The sequence below is a fragment of the Xiphophorus hellerii genome, chromosome 13 (genome assembly GCF_003331165.1).
Source record: "Xiphophorus hellerii strain 12219 chromosome 13, Xiphophorus_hellerii-4.1, whole genome shotgun sequence".
NCBI classification, from domain to species: domain Eukaryota; kingdom Metazoa; phylum Chordata; class Actinopteri; order Cyprinodontiformes; family Poeciliidae; genus Xiphophorus; species Xiphophorus hellerii.
Window position 1 is genome coordinate 22555118 of NC_045684.1, and position 13761 is coordinate 22568878.

The window sequence follows — 13761 nt, forward strand, 5'->3', positions numbered from 1 at the left end:
AGACACTTTTAGGGATACAGCTGACAGGAATATACACTTTTTTATACTAGAGGACAATTAAAAAACAAAATAAAACAATTAAAAGTAACTGTAAGTTTGAAAAGATTAAGGGAATCATATATATGTATATATATATATATACATACAATATTTTTGCCAATTTTATAATTGTCATTATTTATTAATAAACTCAATTTTATTTTCTATTTTGTCATTTATCTACCTGTGACGTTGTGTTTGCTGTGAAGCGGTTTGGTCAGCTGAGGCTGTTGCATAGATCAACTTTGACTTGACCTGACGAGCCGGTTTTAAATATGAAAATAGAAATATTACAAAAATATTGTAATTGTATTTCTGCTCTGAGCACAACAGTTTAAAGCGTCCAAGTTTGTATCTTTAGAACAACAGGTTGAAATTTTCTCCTCTGCTTTGAGGGAAGTTAAACTTTCACTGACGTCTGCTTCAGTGAAACCTGTTAAAAGTCGGCTGCCGCTGAACCTTCCCGTTGAGTTTGGAGCTAGAACTTATAATGACATTAAGCAAATCGTCGGTAACGGTTTTGTTGCTTTTCATTTCACCAGCTGGAATTTTCTTTGCTTTAGTCCTCCTTCAACATGGCAGCGTGTTTGAAATCTGTTTTGGTTTCACATTTACAGAGTCAAGACTGAATAGGGTAGAGCAAATGTTATGTGGTTTAGAGATAAAGAAAGAAAGAGAGTATGAGAGTATAGAGATAAAGAAATGAACTTTCGTTCATTTGAGGTGAAAGAAATCAAAAGTGTTGCAAGATTTTAACTGTGAGAGTAGAAAAAACACGAGGAGAAACGTGGGCAGTGTCGCTTTAACACAAAATGTTTGAAAACATTTTTAGCTCCTCTGCCTTCTCCCAGTGCTCCCAGTCCTAACCGCAGAAATACACTACTCTGTCAGAAACAACCAATCAGAACCTGGAGGAGGGTCTTAGCGCTGTCAATCACTCTCACCCCTTCCTGCTTGATCTTTGCTAAGCTACAGCTGGTTCACCACAACACAGCCTGCCACGAATGCTAAGGCTAGTTAGCATAGCCACGGATGACGACAGGTAAACGCTTTTCCTGTAACGGTAAGTTGTTTTTCCACCATAGAGCAGTCTATAGGAGGTTGATTGGCAGCGCTAAGACCCTCCAACTGTCTCTGATTGGTTGTTTTTGCATTTTTGCAGACAACAGTAGTCACACTGGGAGGAGGTGGAAGAACGTGATTTTTTTCAGGTGACCCGTCTCATAGAAACCGTCATGTAATGGATTTAATACATTTGGGAAAAAGATATTTTCATAAAAGTTACACACTACAGATCGAACTAAGAGCCACAATAATCTGCAGGGAGGCTTCTGGTGGTGTTGGTAAAAAAAAATATCATACTTTAAACTGAAAGTAAGAAAAGACACTCCGCCCATCTCACTGGATGAATATAACAACCTGTTGCAACAGAGCAAAGCTCAGACATCTTGAGCTTCAGGAAGGAAACACAGTTCTCTGTCCAACATGGTTGTGGACAAAAATGTGAGATTTGAGGCTCTGTCCGTGCTTCTGGGGAACAAAATAACAGCCTACGATGAGGGAAACCCTGGGAAAGCTGCTCCCACTTTATCAGTTGAGGATTTTTTTATACATCTGATCCTCGACAAGAAAACCAGCTATGCTGAGTTCTTCATCATTGAGAAGGAATTCTTTGACCCGGGTTATGACTTCGACTTCACTAATCTCTCTGACTCGGCTGCCTGCATGAGAGGAAATGAGCCATACGTGCGCCCAAACGGCTGGTACCGCATGGCCCTGAAGGTCAAAGGTAAATATCCGGATGGAGACACCTGGCTGGGCCCCAATGGATGGAGGAGTTACTCCGTGCCTGGAGAGTGGCCTGTGTCCTACCATGGAACCGGGTTAGAAGGAGCCAGAGGCATCGTCAGGAGTCACTACACAGCTGGAAATCGGCAAATATTTGGGAGAGGAATCTACTCAACACCTAAACTTTCTGAAGCTGATATCTACTGCAAGACCTTCAAGTCAAACAGCACAGGAAAAACCTACAAAGTCATCATGCAGAACCGAATCAAACCAGAGAAGAGGCAGATTCATGGAAACTACTGGCTCATCCCTGTTCCGGCGGGAACATCAGCAGAGGAGGAGAAACGCATCGCTGAGAGTTCAATACGTCCGTACGGCGTTCTGATCAAGGAAATCTGAGATGGGAACTGTGACTTTAACTAGAGCCAAGAAGCATGAATTCTAATTTGTTTCAATATGGACATTTTACCTCTTCTGCCTTGAGCCAACAAAGGAAAGGCTTGATCAGCTTCACATTATGAGCATTCTGTAAATTATTCTTTGACTTTATATAAAATCCTAGCTGATTAAAATATAGGTGCACTAGTTTAAAGTTACAAAATGCAAGTCAGTTTATGCAGCATCATCACTTAAATCTGACAGTTTTGTTTGTGTTTGGATTTTTCTTATATTGTTCTGAATAAAAAAAGAGTGAAACTTAATGAAGCAACTCACAGAGTTGCAGTTGTGAAGATATCATGAAGATAACATTTTTTATTTTATACCTTTTAGTCCTTACTCCTGTTCTATGTTCAGCTGCCAGTATTTTAAAATGCAGATTTTGATTTTGATTTTATTCACGTATTTTATTTCAAGTTTGCAAAATAAAGTAATAATTAGTTCAAGTATTCTTCTGTTGGTTGTTTCATTGTTGCTTGGTGGGGTTTTTTTAATACAAATGAGTCATCGCTAAACAGACAAAGGCCACACCGGGGTTTTCCACTCGCAGTCTAATCGCTTACTTTCATTTCTGCATTGTGAGAGGAAAATGTCTTAAATGAAACTGTTAAATGTGATGGAGAATACAGCGCTTCAGATAAGGCTATTGCAGCTTTTTTTCATTACATTAACAAAACAATGTAGACTTTTTTGCTTTTTTTTTTTACATATATTCTGAATATCTACACTCATGTGCCGGGTGATCGGCACATCAGGTCTCCACCTGCAGGCGTCACTCTCAGCTCTCTGAAGCCGAAACCTAACGCTTACCCTAAACTTAAACAGCATTCATAAATCACCTACTTGTATATTCTTTAAAATCTTACATTTAGCTGGTAACTGGAAGAAAACTTGGGTTGGTAATCTTTTGCAAAAGTTCTCATCTATTAACATCTCGCAGATACAAGATGTGACAAGAAACAGTCAGGTTTTACTCAGTGTTGTACTTCTTATGTTTTTATTGCTTACTTTGTTGTTATTGTAAATAATGTAATACTATTGTTTGTGTTATATGGTGTAAATGTAGTGGCTTAATTGCATCTTGTGCAGTGCTTTGTGCTTTTATCTTGCCAAGGACAACCTGGTAAAACCGCTGAATAAACAAAATGGACGTCTTTCCTGGAGAAAAGAAAAGATTAGAAAATAAAATAAATAGAAAAATCGGATGTTACTCAGGCCATAAAATGATCAGCTCTGCTCTAAAATGCCCAACGAATAGATCAGATCAGGTTTTAGTCACATCTTGCACCTGCAACGTCCAAGTATTGTATTTCTTATGTTTTATTGCTTGACACATTGTCATTACACCAAAATATTTATTAATATTGTTAGTTTTTGTGTTGTATCTTGTAAATCTAGTGGCTTGTTTGCGTCTTATATAGTGTTGAGTTTTTATCTTTCCAAGGGCTTCCTTGGAAAATAGATGAATAATTGGTGTCTCAATTTCATCAATTTCAAATTTTTTTTTGACAGTATGTTGTTTTCATGACTTCTAATTCTTGTGTTTTTTTAAAGCACTTTGAACTGCCTTGTTTCTGAAGTGTGCTAAAATAAGCTCTATTGATTGATAATCTCAATAATTCTGGAAAAATGAAGGCAAATAAACAAATAGACCTTAATTTCAGGGCGTTAAATTAGAAAGTCATGTTTGATAAGAAATACTCAATATGTTGTGGAAAAACATGTTCAACAGGACAGCTTGAAGTGAGTAATTATGAAAAAACTGTAAAGATATCATCTGTACTGTATTGCTTTGATATAAATTTCACTCCTTTGAACAGCAAACTCACGTTTGGAAAATGGCTAAACGTGATTTCATTGTGAGTCCCAGTTTTCTCTAGGGTTGTTCCCCTTTAAAACAGAAAGTAAGAGTGTAAGACCTCCGCCTGTCTCATTGTTTGACTAATTGATAAGAACATTCTGTCGCAACAGCGCGAAACTCGGACTTCTCTAGCTGCAGATAGCAGCAATTGGTTTCTCTGTCCAACATGGTTGTGGACCCAAATGTGAGATTTGAGGCTCTGTCCGCGCTTCTGGGGATCAAAATAACCGCCCTCGATGAGAGAAACCCTGGGAAAGCTGCTCTCACTTTATCAGTTGAGGATTTTCTTATACAAATGATCCTCGGCAAGAAAACCAGCTATGCTGAGGAGTTCTTCATCAATGAGGAGGAATTCTTTGACCCGGATTATGACTTTGACTTCACTAATCTCTCTGACTCGGCTGCCTGCATGAGAGGAAATGAGCCATATGTGCGCCCAAACGGCTGGTACCGCATGGCCCTGAAGGTCAAAGGTAAATATCCGGATGGAGACACCTGGCTGGGGACCGGCGGATGGAGGAGTTACTCCGTGCCTGGAGAGTGGCCTGTGTCCTACCATGGAACCGGGTTAGAAGGAGCCAGAGGCATCGTCAGGAGTCACTACACAGCTGGAGGTGGACAAGCATACGGAAGAGGAATCTACTCAACGCCTAAACTTTCTCTTGCTGAGAGCTACTGCAAGACCTTCACGTCAAACATCACAGGAAAAACCTGCAAAGTGATCATGCAGAACCGAATCAAACCAGAGAAGAGGCAGATTCATGGACCCTACTGGCTCATCCCTGTTCCGGAGGGAACATCAGCAGAGGAGGAGAAACGCATCGCTGAGAGTTCAATACGTCCGTACGGCGTTCTGATCAAGGAAATCTGAGACGGGAACTGTGACTTTAACTAGAGCCAAGAAGCATTCAAACTGAAATGTCCTCACACAGGCCAAGAAGACAATTCACATACTGAAGAAAGTCGGCATTTTCTATGCATGTTCAAGATCTTTTGCTTAGAACTGCAATTTTGATTCAAGCTTACATCAAAGTATCATAAAGTTTATTAAAATAGTTGTTATGCAGGAGCAAGGATTGTTCAAGATCTGTAGCTACATAAAACTAACAAAAGAGCAAACTGGCAACAGTTCTAGTTAATCCTATTGAGAGTCTCAGAACGAATCATTTTCTGATTTAGCTGTAAATCTTAAACAAGGGCAAATATATTATAAATAATAATAGAGTGCGAGAAGGGCTACCAGATAAATCTTTAATATTACATGCGGGAAGCTGGTTTGTTTCCTCGTGCTTGGCTCTGGGAGTTTCCTTTTATGTCCCTCAGCTGTCAACTCATAAAGAACAGTTTGGGTTTTTCCACTAGCAAAAACTTTACTTTTCAATCTTTATTTTCAGGTGAAAATCTGAGTCACATAAAAAGGCAAAAATGCTAAATATGTCATCTTCCACAGTAAACTGCATTTATAATATAAAACCAGACACAATTTATTTTCCAACTCATTTGATAACATTAGTAAATGATGGTAAATTAATTTTACACAAGGTCAGGAAAAATACCCCTTTGCCAGCCTATTGAGGCATTTTGACTCAGGAACAAAAGCTGCCATGAACATCTTTATATTTCCAGGCAAACCTATAAGTTTATGGCCTTGACTGGAGAATCTCATGTGTGCCGTGTGTTAGCAGGATGTTTATGCCCTATACATGATTTTCACATGTTATTTTGACAATAAAGAGATTTGCTGCATGCTGTATCTTACGGTTTTTCTCAGTGGTTTTGGAGCATTTCTGGAATCATTCTCGACAGTTGTAAAACGGTACGTGGATTTCTCAAAACGATTTGCACAAGCAGAAAAACATCCTGGGTTACCTGCAAAACCCAGCATCTTTCTCAAAGTCGTTAGTTCAGCTATCAAAATGAACTACCTGGATCAATGAACACATCAGTGTCTCAGAATGACAAGTCCTTGTTTGATTGTGTTTGGGTAAAACAGACAAATTGATTAGTCATGTTGACAATATAACAGTGGACTTTGGAGGGACATTCTGTTCTAAAGGCTAAAGTTTTGATGTCTTGTTTTGTAAATGGGAGACAAATGGCAAGAGACTGGACAAGATTCACATTTATGCTTTTACTGTGATTTGTGAAAGCATAAATGACAGAAAGCAGAAAAAGATAAAGTAGCACTAAGAACATAAGACAATCTCCTTAAGGAAACCTACAGTGCAGTTTTCATATACTTTCTATCTCCATGCTGAGAAAAAGTCCTACATGTTATTAAGGAATAAAGAGCAGTGTGAGAGGAACTCCACATCCTGAGCGATGGAAGCCACCATGCTCAGCCTCTTCTTGAGTTTTGCCTGCTAACTCCTCAGCCACAGGAGTGGCTCTTCCTGACTCAGTCCAAATCATTGTCCGTCCATTGTCAGAAATGTAACACTGTGTTTTTCTCTGACTATATAGTTGACCAAAAATCTTCTGACAGCATTTTTATCTGTTTGCAATGTCCTTCACAATACTTGGAGGAGGATTAACCTCAGAGCACAGCGTGGCTACAACCATGCTTCACTGTGAATGAGGAGCTAGCTAGCTCGCTAGCTTGCTAGCTCGCTAGGAGAGGAGAGGCGGTAGCTAGCTCCTCATATTTTTATATATGAGATAGATCAGTGGTCCCCAACCTAATTATTTCTTGCGCGGCTGATTTTGACCGGTACCGGTCCGCGGCCGGGGGGTTGGGGACCACTGAGAGAGAGAGAGAGAGAGAGAGAGAGAGAGAGATGGATGGATGGATGGATGGATGGATGGATGGATGGATGGATGGATGGATGGATGGATGGATGGATGGATGGATGGATGGATGGATGGATGGATGGAGTGACTGTGGTTCAGCGGGTAGTGTTGTCTTTTTGATATAAAGTTTGTAGGTTTGATTCCAGCTTCCTCCTGTCACATGTCGATGTCTCTCTGAACCCCAATTTTCCCATCGTGTCGGTGTATAAATGTTACTTAAAGAAACAGAAACTAGTGAAATACGAAGAGCTCACTAATAAAATAGAGAAGTTGTGGACAGTCAAGGTCTTAGTGGTGACAGTGGTCACTTGGAGGCACAAGTTCAAATGCACCCAGATGTGTCATTTTATTACCATAGTTTAAAAATTTACTCATGTTCAGGTAGATCAAATCTGTTTCCAGCTACACCTTAAGTTTTTAAGGTGCGCTTCTCTACCTGGCCAATATAACACATAAAAAAAATTATACTTCTCATTGTAGCACTTTTTTCAAATCTAATTAATTTTAGATAAAACTATGTCATCCAAGAACATCCAATCGAATTCGTTCTACATGAACCTATGCCTGAACACACTTTTTAAATGACTTAAATGAATGGTCATGAACAGGGAGGTGCAGAATTTGGCTGGAGATGACTCATCATTTGAATTATGTTGAAGCAGGTTAAAACCTACAACAGACGGGACCCTGGGAGTTGAACCGCTCACTTCTACTCTACAGTCCACCACTGGTCAACCTGTTGCATTTTCAAACAGTAACTTAACGAAGCAAGAAAACCGACTTTACACTGACGCAAACAGCGGGTCATTTTCCACCCAAATGGAGTTTAGCTTTGCCGTTACCTTTTCTATATCATTTACATGATTGTTTTGGGGTTTCCAGATATGTACGTCATTACTGGATGCAATGGAGAGACGAGTTACCTCTTAATATGTAGTTCTGGTAGTTCTGGTCCGCCTCTGCTCCCACCTTGATGAGACAAGTCAAACCTTCAGCCATCACAAACTCATGGACAAGGTCTTTGTCATCCTGAAATAACGGAGAGAAAATGAAAAAGAAAAAAAAAATTGACTGTAAGATACAATGGCATTGAAACTACAATTGAAAACTCATTAAAAGTTGCAATCTCACGTATTACCACATGATGTCGGTAGTGTGCAGAACAAGGATTAACACAACTTTCTAACTTTAATAAATGCTTCAGGGTTTTCAGTGAAATGTTCAGATTTTTTTTTTTTACTTTTGTAAACATTTTAAGCAACACAAGTTAGCATAGCTGGCTGAACAAGTGAAAAGTACCAGAGGAAGTGTTGCCTTCAGCTGCACTATTTTTAGCTTGAAGCAGCTCCTATGACTTAGTTTGTTTGGGCCTCATAATAGTCCTTCTTCAAAGTAGCTGAGCACGAAAATGAATTCTCTAAACTCTCTTCTGTAAATTATTCACACCCAAATATGAACCGCTAAGGCAGCCGATATGGGCAACGCAAACACAGGAAGAGAAATGCTAAGGTGAAAAGAAGATCTCAGTTTGTCTGTGACAACAAACTGAGGCTTGCTGCATTTACAGTGTGTTACCTGAAAGATCTGCTTTAAAGAGAACAGGGCCCTTCTCAAGTCCCGTCCATTGGAGTTATAGAGTTTCTCTGCAGAGAGGAACACAAAGCAAAGGGCATTTATGATACCCAACAAAGGCTGGGACACAGCAACATGTTGACATTTATCTCCCTGAACATCTTTCATCTCTCTCCAGTCTTCACATGTTTTATAGTGAGGAGAGGATCAATAAAACCTGTAAGTGAAATGAGTTTCAGCTGTGGAGAAGTTGCACAACAGGCAGCAGTTTGACGGAGCAAAACCACACTTTTTGGTAAACTGAGGCGAGGGCTTTATCACACGCTTTTACCAAGTTCTCCATAGGCATGTGGATGAAATGTTTCCTACACACACACACACGTACACACACATGTATGACACAAGGACGATCCGAGGTCTGTTGGAATGTTAATGGGTTGCTGGCTGGAGTTCAACATTGAAGTATTCGGGTCACGACTCGGAAACTTTTCAGGGCAAATGTCTACAGGCCTTCATACCCTCACAATAATCTCTAACCTGTTGAGAAGTTCTTCGAATGAGAGAACAGCATGATGTTTTGTTAAGGTTTTATTTACATTTTCTTACATCTTTTACTACATTGACATGAAACTTCATACAACTACAGCAGTGCTTTATAACAACGTCTCATAGGAATGAATCAGAGGGATCTTTGGCCATGTCTCTCTGCACAATTTCTCTTATGTTCTCTTCTCCCTAGCTCATGTTTTCTATAGGTTTGAAGCATGAACACCAACATGACCATGGAAGAATGCTGATTTTGTGTCTGAGCACGATTAAGCCTTGTGATAACAAATTTTGCTGGACGATAAATTGTCCCAGAAACTCTTGCGATAAACGTTAATATTGCAATTTTGAGACTGTTTAGAACAGATATACTGATAATGGCATCATAATGCAAGGTCGTTATTCAGACTGGAGCTGGAAGATGTTTTAAATATTCAAAATAAAACACAATGACCAAAAAAATTCATAACAAAGGAAACACAAACCACATACAACCTAAACCATAAATAACATGGGTTATGAAGTTTATAAAAAACAATGTCCGTCAATAAATGTTAATCATCAGAATGGAAAATATCGAGCTCACGTTAATGTATCATGCCATGGTGAAATATGTCTATACATGTTTCGAAGCGTTATCCTCCATCTATCCCAGAATAAATTAAATTTAAAAATGGCCAAGCTTAGACATTTCAATATGACGATCAACACACATCTGCCCGTCTGTATTAACAAGTGTTTTCACTTTTGAAGAAGAGCTAACTCATATGAGTCGTGTCATATTTGTAACCATAGCAAAACAGGAAGTGTGTACTACATACAGCGCATTAAAGTGAGCTGCTGGTACAGTTTAAGGTTCGTTCTGATGATGACGATGATGTTGAGCGTGGAAGGAAAAGACGGTTTTTGGCTCCATGGTACCTGTTTGCTACTCAAAGCTAACCCAACTCAAGGGTCAGAATCATTATCATTCCTCATTCAGACAAAGAATTACAGGCCCGTCCGTCTCCACCTCTGTAGGACAATTTCTAAGAGATTAGCAACGGCATTCGTGATTTGAACCTCTGATAGCCAACATAGTGGTGCTCAAATGATGAAAGGTCATTAAATCATCCACATGATCCGTCTTAACGGGGCAGTGGTGCAACACGATGAACATGTCGAGGTTAGCAAGGGCTTTGAGGGAGCCAAACACCCAAAAACTCATCAATAAACATACCAACATACCAAACATACCATTGGATTTTACCCAAATTCATCCAAACAATATAAAAACACTACAGAAACTCAAAAGTCTAAAGATTTCTCATTGGGATGTAAAAACTGAGACCTTGATTTCAAAACTGTGATGTGAGATTTGTCCTGTACAATTCGCCATTTAAAAAAAGCAGGTGTAAATGCCTGGTTTTATAAATGTGCACACATTTAAGCTTTTATTCCAGCATAAACCTCTGGGTAACACTTTATTTAACGGGTTGTGAATAAGACTGTCATGACACCATCATAAACATGACATAGACTTTAAAAATTATGTAGCTTTATGCTATTAAAGCTAAAGTTTAATCAGTAATACTTTGATAACACATTTATGTCAGATCATGATTTCTTGGTTAACAAAGACATTTTGAATAATGTCAACTTTGTATTAAAAGTGTCATGATTGACTGAATGACACTTTATGACAACAGTCATAAATATTCATGAAGACTTACTCGTGTTCATGTCAGGTGTTATGTCATGTTTATGACGGTGTCATGACAGTCTTATTCACAAACCGTCAAATAAAGTGTTACTAACCTTTGTTTGGCTGGTGTCTCTGACTGACTGAACTATCTATACTGTCCACATTGACAAAAAGTCCAATTCAAACCGATGAAAAGGAACCTTACGGCCTAATTCTGCTTCCGTTGTTTCTCTGCCGAACAAACCATGCATGGAACTATAAAAGAAATAGCAAAAGAGCAAGTTCATTTTTTATAGAAACTTAACATATTCCGGGTCGAGATTTATGGAAGATTTTCCAACAGTTGGATGTTTTCTTTGAAAAAGTTTTGATTTACAACCGTACTCCTTAATCCTGACAAATGGAAGATTTGGAATGACTCCTGGAAGTCTTCCTGACTAGTTTCCGACTTCTCTTTTCACAACCTTTGAAGAATTGTTGTGTACATAACCCTGTAGAATTTTAAAGCATCTTTCCAACTTTGTAGATCTCAGAAAACAATGGTTTTACCAAAATACAAATAATTCCTGAACTTTAAGTCGCTACTATTTCCACATGCTTTGAACACTACCATGCGATTAATGTGTGGATTTTTACCAACGGGTTTTAAAAGGCCGGACGGATGCGGGATGAAGAGCACAGCACAAGGTCACTTTGCCTGGAGACGAAAGCAAAAACAAAAGAGATTCTGAGACTGTTCAATTCCAACCCTGACTTTGGTGGTTTTAGTGCAAAGATAGCGATCGATAACTTTTCCGGTGACGCTACTGTATTTCTTTCAAGTAGTCGTGGTACAGGCATTGTTTGGAAAAAGCATTTACAATATGTATTTCAATAGAATAAAAAAATATATGTTTCTGTGTAAATGTCTCTACAACATCTACACCTGTGGCTTATAGACGAGTGCGGCTGATATACGTACAATTTTTGTTTCTTTTTAACCCTTCCACAATCGTAAGACTGTGGAACCTTACAGACCCCACAAAAGGCTTGTGGGGTCATTTGGACCCCACAAGCTTTTTACCCCATTTGTGGCCCCACAAGGTCACACCCCACCTGCAGTTTAACAAGTTTTTGTTTATGTGTGTAGTTTTGGGAACTGATGGTCTGAGGGGACAACCTCCCCGCTGCCCAACCGTGACATCTGCCGCGCTCCTCCAGAGCGTCACGCCAAGACTGTGGGAGGGTTAAATTAGGTGGGCGTGGCTTATATTCAGGTGCTCTCACAAGTCCAGAAATGACGCTCATGCTTACAAGCAAATATGAGGAAATCGTACTAAGACAGCTGAACTTTATTTTCGGTTCAACAGATTCTCCAGAACATACAGCAGGTGTGTACACAAGAACTAAAACCTGCAGGGTTGTCGCAGCTTTTAGTGTTTTTTTATATCTCTCTCTCTGTAACAAATGTCTGTGTTGTCATATGTAACAAAATAAGCGGAAAAGGTCCGGTGAAGATTTGTCATGGGCTCGTTTTCTTGGAAGCTTAACAAAGGGTGTGTGCACTTCTGAGAACCCTTATAAATTATAGACTAATGTAAACTCGGCTAAATCCAGCAGACTTGAGTTTGCCCAGGCTTCCCTGGAAATCAAGAGGCCACTCAAACGCCCCATCTGGCCGTCGTTTCCATTCTAAAGCCGTTCTGTGTGTTATTTGTGATCTTCATCAGAGCACGAGTGGCGCTGTCAGGGTAACCTTTACCAACAGCCTGCCTGTGCATCTGGAGCACGTCAGCAACAGTGATAAGGTTTAACCTTGGCTTCATTCGCTTGCGATGCCGTCAGATGCGCCAGGTATTTCTGCTCCACATGCTTTCTTCGAACCCCATCTCCTACACTCTGGGTTTATCGTATAGAGCTATAAAATCCACAGATGAAACAGCAGTATCAACTTTCCACCTTGTTGCTGTGTCAGTGTTGTCGCAGTAATGGCGAGGATACACCTGGTCGGCATTATTGCCATTTTGCTCCAGAGTAAACATGCTTTGGGCAGGCTAAATAATTAATGGACCGCTTTCCAGTTGACACCGTGGGCTGCAGCTGTGTTAACACTGCGGAAACAAGCTGGAAAGGATTGGAACATAAATAACTCTCGCATCCAACCACCTGCTTTAATGCAGATGTCTAATTGTCAGTTCTTAAGAGGGTGATCCAGGTCGACTGCAGCTCACGCCCAAATTTAAAGCTTCCTGAGAAAACATATAAAAAAATTTGGTCTTAAAAAGAAGGAAGAAAAAGACACCCCGTCTACATTTCCAACTCCAACACACAGATCAGATTAGAAGGTGGAAAAAAAAATAAAAGATTCATGGTTTGCAGTGTCCACGTGTCTCTAACTGGTCACCCTTCCTTTCGCCTGGCGCCTGCTTTCCTTATTGTCACAAGAAAAGCATCAAGCCTCACTGGGATGTGTCATTGTGGCCTGTGCGCCTGCTGATGTGCTCTGTGCGTACATGTGTGAGCCAGAGCGGGGCCGGCAGACAAACTGACGAAAGCAAAGACAGCGAGGCGCGTTTCATTTATAGGCCCTCTTGCAGTTTTACGGTTTTGTTTTGGAGGACTCGCTGCTCGTGTCCGCGCTGTTTCGCCCACGTCCTCAGATGACCCTGCAACATCAGCCCTGACCTGTCCTTCAGGACAACGCTCCGGTTCCAGGGTCCTAATCTCCTTAAAGTATAGGTGAAAGTCAAACAAGAGATTACCTTCGTTGTTTCTAAAGTATTTTGAGAAAAATCGCTACAAGCAACTAAAAACTACGATATCTTACCTGTCATGATTTTTGAACTTTTATATTTCAAATACCACTCTTCTGGAATTCACGTCCAGACACATATGAGAAACATTTCTGAACTGGTTTATTGATTAGTGATTCTCTCGGTGAACTAATCATTAACATTAAAAGTGAATGAATTAATTGAGAAATTACATTCAAGTTTGCTACCCAAAGCACTGACAGCTAAAACAACCTCTTTAACCCTTTAATACCTATGTTTCAAATCTCTGG

At 39.8% G+C, this 13761-nt stretch overlaps 1 protein-coding gene across 4 annotated transcripts in view; it reads right to left on the reverse strand.

Moving 5' to 3' along the window:
• Positions 1 to 13761, reverse strand: part of fhod3a (formin homology 2 domain containing 3a) — a 90709-nt gene that overhangs the window by 37726 nt on the left and 39222 nt on the right. For all 4 annotated transcript variants that reach the window (XM_032581393.1, XM_032581394.1, XM_032581392.1 and 1 more), the window contains exons 4-5: positions 8492 to 8559; positions 7840 to 7945 (exon numbers count right to left, since the gene is read on the reverse strand). In XM_032581393.1, the coding sequence (XP_032437284.1) occupies positions 7840 to 7945; positions 8492 to 8559 (174 nt within the window). The remainder of the gene's footprint in view (positions 1 to 7839; positions 7946 to 8491; positions 8560 to 13761) is intronic.